Source organism: Argentina anserina, chromosome 4 (genome assembly GCF_933775445.1).
Source record: "Argentina anserina chromosome 4, drPotAnse1.1, whole genome shotgun sequence".
In the NCBI taxonomy this organism is placed as follows: domain Eukaryota; kingdom Viridiplantae; phylum Streptophyta; class Magnoliopsida; order Rosales; family Rosaceae; genus Argentina; species Argentina anserina.
The window spans coordinates 18,434,694-18,440,794 of record NC_065875.1 but is presented as its reverse complement, the minus strand read 5'-3'; the positions used below and the strand labels follow the sequence as shown (position 1 = coordinate 18,440,794).

Below are 6,101 nucleotides of genomic sequence, written 5' to 3'. Positions count from 1 at the left end.
ATTAACTCATTATATGGCCGAGCCAATAATACTAGGGGATGCATATTCTTTTGGCAAGAAACAATTGTCATATAGATAGTTAGATACAACCTAAATGAAAAACAAGAAGTCATAGTCTTTTTGTGCGATGTCTTTGTATTTTCATTAATCATCATTATGAATGGTCAAAATTACAGTCCAATGAAATTCACAAACTATATCTAAATTGAATTCGAAATGTATTTATTTAGTCTTGCATCTTAGTGTATCATAGTTGCCGGTGCATCTTAATACACCGCCAACACCACATACTTGATGAATTCGAATCTTACTAACTTATAAGGATGAATCGAAAGAGGACAAAAATAGTAGTTGTTAATTTTCAAGCTGAAGTGGTCGAGTGACACTTTTGAATTTCGATAACATAAAAATATCTAAGTTGAGCTGTTATTAATCTCGAGGATTCAACACATTCGAGCATGAGACTTTTTCTGAATGACGAATGTCCAGTAGTAACAATAACTTCAACTTTACTCATCAGTGTCTATATAAGAGTTGATATGCGTCTGAAGAAAATGTACGAGAAGTAAATAGCAAGAAGTAAATCAATCACCCGTGTCATTTTACCGGTCATAAAACTTTCATCATCATTTTTGTTTGTAATATTTTGAGAGATCAAAACTTTGCCCCAACATAATCCTCAGTGATTACAGACCCATTAATATAAGGAGGAAGAGAGATCTTCACGGCTCTAACAAAATGTTGGTTCTGAGAGAATTAATGCACCACTACATCCCCATTTGTTCTCCATTCTCCCAATAATGATACAGTACAAAACTACTAATATACAGACATATTCTTCTCTGTATCAAAAATAAATAGATATAAAAATATTAAAAAATTTAAATTCCGACATATAATAGTGTAGCCAGTACAACAACAAAGAACTGGAGAGAAGCTGCTTGGCTTGTTCTTAACAGGCCAGCTTGTCCTGGATTGGCTCCTCCTCCTCCTCCTCCTCATCCTCATTTCTCTATTAACACTTAGAAAAAAGCACTCTCCTTTAAAAACCCAGTAAAACTCCAAGGAGCCCACATTTCCATTGTCACTACTTTTCAAGTTTGGTCAGTCTTATTTCCTATTGCATCTGCTTTGAATCTGCTTTCTTTCCATGTATTTGTTCACATTTTCTTATACCTTGTGCTCTCTCAACTTTATGTGAACCCTCTTTAACTTGAGGCATTTAGATTTGCTGTTGTGCGCTGATAGTGATGTTGTTTTCAATCCCTTTTGACCCACATTACTAGCCATCACCATCAAATCTATACAATTTGCATTCTCTGCACTTTTCAAGCTTATATATTTTGGCCTTTGCTTGCTTCCATTTTCCGTGCTATTTCATAGTTTGAAGCTAATACCAAGCCTAAAGGTTTTCCTTTTATGCAGTTTAGCTTTCCAATGACAGCCTCATTCTGAGTGTTTCTTTCTGGGTTTTGTAGGTTAGCACGCTTTTAAGCTTTTGTTTGATTCTTATATATAATTGTATAATGCCTTTTTAGTTTTTTGATTCTGGGTTGTGTTCAAACAGCCAAAGTTTCGATTTTTAAAGTTTGAGTCTTGTTTGAATAAGTAGATTTATTTGGTTTTAGTTCAATTTCTGGTGTTGCAGCATTGATGCATTGTTTTCTACTTAAATGTAGATTAGATGTTGCTGCATTGATTCCCGAGTATTTAAGCAGTTGAAGCATGGAAGAGACTTTTGTACCATTCCGGGGAATCAGGAATGATCTTCAAGGGAGGTTGAGCTGTTACAAGCAAGACTGGACTGGTGGTTTCCGGGCAGGCTTCAGGTTATAGTTTGCTTAGTGGCTTATTACAGTCTGCTTATCGTATATAACTGTGACTGTTGCTAGATTTTGGTTTCAGCATTACTCTAACTTGGCAACTTCCTTTTAATTGTCTTAGGATTTTGGCTCCCACTACGTACATATTTTTCGCTTCTGCTATTCCAGTTATTTCATTTGGAGAACAATTAGAAAGAGAGACGGGTAATATTTTGGTACTTTAGTATAGCTTAGAGTCTTATGGCTATCATTTCGATTTGAATATGGTGCTATTTAATGGCTTATAAGACAAGTGTCTATGTTTTAAACTATGCATTAGCATTTCTACTTTTGATTGAACAATATTTCTTCTGTTGACAGAGGGGGTTCTAACAGCAGTTCAAACATTATCATCTACGGCTTTATGTGGAGTTATACACTCAATACTTGGGGGTCAGCCTTTGTTGATTCTTGGAGTTGCAGAGCCAACTGTCATTATGTACACATTCATGTTTAACTTTGCTAAGAATAGGCCGGAGTTGGGATCAGACCTCTTCTTAGCATGGACTGCATGGTATCATCTTCTCCCTTTATGTTAACAAATGGATTGATTCAGTGATGTCTGCTGTTAAGATTTCTCGATTATATGATCATTCTTCTTTTGTCAACTTTTTCAACCTTGTGCCTATTTATATGTGTGCAGGGTATGCATGTGGACGGCAATATTATTGTTCCTGCTGGCTATATTAGGGGCTTGCTCCATTATAAACAGATTCACTCGTCTTGCGGGAGAGTTATTTGGCCTTCTTATTGCAATGCTCTTCATGCAGGAAGCTATCAAAGTAAGGCATCCTTTGATTTCTATCCATGCATTTTCTGGATAAATGATATTTGCATGCTTGTATGCCGGTTCTTTACAGTTGGTTGTTCCATCACTGATGGCTTATATCCAAATCTATTTTAGACTTGTGGTTATAGTTCTGCATTGTGTTTCACAGGGACTTGTTGAGGAGTTTCGCATACCTAAAAGAGAAAACCCAAATTCAATTCAGTTTCAACCTTCGTGGAGATTTGCAAATGGGATGTTTGCTTTGGTCCTGTCCTTTGGTCTTCTACTCACTTCGTTGAAAAGCAGAAAAGCAAGGTCTTGGCTATATGGCTCTGGTAAGTCTGTGTAACTTGAGAGTTATACACTTATACCACATGATTGTATAAGTATCAGCTTCGATATGCTACAAGGGCATAATCCAATTAAATTTTCCTTTCTCACAGGGTCACTACGAGGTTTTATAGCAGATTATGGTGTGCCACTCATGGTATTGATCTGGTCAGCCATTTCCTATATACCAGCTGGAAGTGGAAGTGTCCCAAGAGAAATTCCAAGGCGTCTCTTCAGTCCAAATCCATGGTCACCAGGAGCTTATGAGAATTGGACTGTCATCAAGGCATTGCTACATGACTTTTGTGTCTTCTTTTAGTTGTTTCAACTTGAAAAATGAGGTACTAATGGTTTTCATTAACGTTACAGGACATGCTAAATGTGCCAGTGCTTTATATAATTGGAGCGTTCATTCCAGCAACAATGATTGCGGTGCTATACTATTTTGACCACAGTGTAGCTTCTCAACTGGCTCAGCAGAAAGAATTTAATTTGAGAAAGCCACCTTCTTTCCATTATGATCTTCTTCTCTTGGGATTCATGGTAAGCAAATCCCCTTCTCAATGTCATTCCCAACTGTTACTCTTTCCTCCTTTCTAGAAGTTCTGGACGCAAAACAAATTGCACTTGTTATCCCATTTGGTCTGAGACTGAGAGGTTTTCGCTACATGACAGGTCATAATATGTGGTCTGATAGGTGTACCTCCAGCAAATGGTGTCATACCACAATCTCCAATGCATACTAGAAGTTTGGCCACATTGAAGCATCAGGTAGGTATATCACATATATTTAACAGTCTTCTTTGCTTCAATTTCCTATGCTTTCCTATCAGTTCTGTTAAAATGGGTTGAGGAGTCAACCAACAGATCTCTGGGTTGTAATCAGAGATGATAAGTTTAATACCATCTCAGTTTCTCTTCAATCACAACAGTTTAAAATCTTAGAAGTGTTGAGAATATGGAGATGCACATATTGAGAGATTCCAACTCATTCGCTCTTGCTATGACGTTCATATTGACTTTAAATGCAATATTTGCTTCTGCTGCAGTTACTTCGCAATCAACTTGTAGCAGCAGCAAAGAGATGTATGAAAAATAATGCAAGCTTGGGTCAAGTATATGGAGGCATGCAAGAAGCATATCAACAGATGCAAACCCCACTGATAAATCAGGAATCTTCAGCTCAGGTATAATGACTTGATATGCTATCACTACTTTCTTCATAATTTGTTCGTATCATTGTCAAACATTTCTTTTACTTAAATGACTACAGGGGCTAAAGGAATTAAAGGATTCGACTATTCAAATGGCTTCAAGCATGGGAAACGTGGATGCTCCAGTTGATGAGACAGTATTTGATGTCGAGAAAGAGATAGATGATTTATTACCTGTTGAGGTGAAAGAGCAGCGTCTCAGCAACTTGCTTCAAGCTATAATTGTAGGAGGATGTGTTGGAGCCATGCCTATTCTTAAAAAGATCCCAACTTCAGTACTCTGGGGTTATTTTGCCTTCATGGCGGTTGAAAGCTTACCGGGCAATCAGTTTTGGGAGAGGATTCTTTTGCTCTTCACGGCTCCAAGTAGAAGATACAAGTAATCTTTTGACTTTATATTGATATTATATTCTCCATTTTGTTACTTCATAAACAAAACTTAACTAAATTACATTCAATTCTTGTTCAGAGTCCTTGAGGAATACCATGCCACTTTTGTGGAAACAGTACCATTCAAGACGATTGCAGCATTTACAGTTTTCCAAACTGCGTACTTGCTTGTGTGCTTTGGAATTACTTGGATTCCTACTGCTGGGGTTCTCTTCCCATTAATGATCATGCTCTTGGTTCCTGTTAGACAGTATATATTGCCAAAGTTCTTCAAAGGGGCATTCCTTCAAGATTTAGATGCCTCAGAGTATGAAGAGGCACCTGCTGTGCTATTCAACCTTGTACCAGTAAGTTACCAGTCTGATTTGCTTTTACTTCTCTTACTTATCCGGTCTTCACATATTAGCAATGCAATCTGTTTGTATATTAGCTTTGAGGAAAACAATTTGGTTTATCAGAATATCAATAAAGGCCTTTTCAGACAGTATGTACTTAACCAGGACTTGTGATATTTCTGGATTACATTTCTTTTCTCTAAAAACAACCAAAAGATTTTTTTGTGTGTAAAACATAATGCCAGTGGCTTTTGGTATAAACATATAAAAGGGTTACTTAGCAACTCATGTTATCTTGTATACTGCGTTGTCACTTCAGGAACGGGAGATGAGCAGGGCAGCATCATTCAAAGACGATGGAGAAATCTTAGATGGGGTAATGACTAGAAGTAGGGGTGAGATCAGGCATGTGTGTAGTCCTAGAGTTACAAGCTCAACTGCAACACCATCCAAGGAATTCACATGTATACAGAGCCCATTGTTCTCGGATAAGATATGCAGTCCTAATCTAAGTGAGCTGAGAGTTGGGCAAATTCCTCGGAATGGTGGAAAGGTGGAGTTTAGCCAAAGAAGTGGACAGACAAAACCATCTAATTTAGGGAAGCATGGGTAAACCTTAGAACTCAGAAGATATAAATAGCAACTGTTGTTTGCAACTTATAGTCAGATTACTAAAGGAGTGTTGGGGTAGTTTTGTGATCATGCAGGAAGTCTGCATTGGCTTTTCCCCTGCCTTCACATATCTTAAGTTTGATGTGGGTCATTATTTTTCGTAATTAATTTGCATTTGTAATATATGTTAAAGGTAGGAGTTTGTAATTGCGAGTCTATAAACCTCAGTTCTATCAATAACATATCAAATATGAAGAAATTTTACCCACATTATTTTTATTCTATCTGCGACTGATGGTTTTGTACATGGGTTTGGCAATTGGCATGTCAATTGTCAAGTTCCAGAGTGGTGTCTAATCCAGACACACACTACTGAAATGCACCCAGAATCACGAGATACACATCTAGATGCAGCTTAGATAATCAGCACCCAGAGGATTACATGACTCTTCTTTCAGGAAACAGTCACGAGCTCGATGACAAGAATTGCAGCAAAAGAGTCCTTATTGTGGACATGGGAGCTTATAGGAGCTTATAGAAATGCAGGTACACTACAAATTTAGAGTGATATTGCGACTGTTTGATAGTC

The 6,101-nt window shown here is 37.5% G+C and overlaps 1 protein-coding gene across 1 annotated transcript; it reads left to right on the top strand.

Moving 5' to 3' along the window:
- The first annotated feature begins 1,189 nt into the window (after positions 1 to 1,189).
- On the top strand, positions 1,190 to 5,767 carry LOC126789821 (boron transporter 1-like). The gene is made up of 13 exons (XM_050515879.1): positions 1,190 to 1,478; positions 1,680 to 1,829; positions 1,945 to 2,027; positions 2,184 to 2,376; positions 2,506 to 2,644; positions 2,801 to 2,966; positions 3,075 to 3,247; positions 3,331 to 3,504; positions 3,637 to 3,732; positions 4,011 to 4,148; positions 4,235 to 4,554; positions 4,645 to 4,912; positions 5,220 to 5,767. Exons 2-13 carry the CDS (start codon positions 1,726 to 1,728, stop codon positions 5,511 to 5,513), a joined length of 2,148 nt encoding a protein of 715 aa, XP_050371836.1. The 5' UTR covers positions 1,190 to 1,478; positions 1,680 to 1,725; the 3' UTR covers positions 5,514 to 5,767.
- Positions 5,768 to 6,101: the final 334 nt, after the last annotated feature.

Coding starts and splice junctions, on each gene's coding strand:
- LOC126789821 (XM_050515879.1), top strand. CDS start 1,726: ATGGAAGAGACTTTTGTACCATTCCGGGGAATCAGGAATGATCTTCAA. Junction 2,967..3,074: donor GTCTTGGCTATATGGCTCTG/GTAAGTCTGTGT, acceptor CCTTTCTCACAG/GGTCACTACGAGGTTTTATA. Junction 4,149..4,234: donor ATCAGGAATCTTCAGCTCAG/GTATAATGACTT, acceptor AAATGACTACAG/GGGCTAAAGGAATTAAAGGA.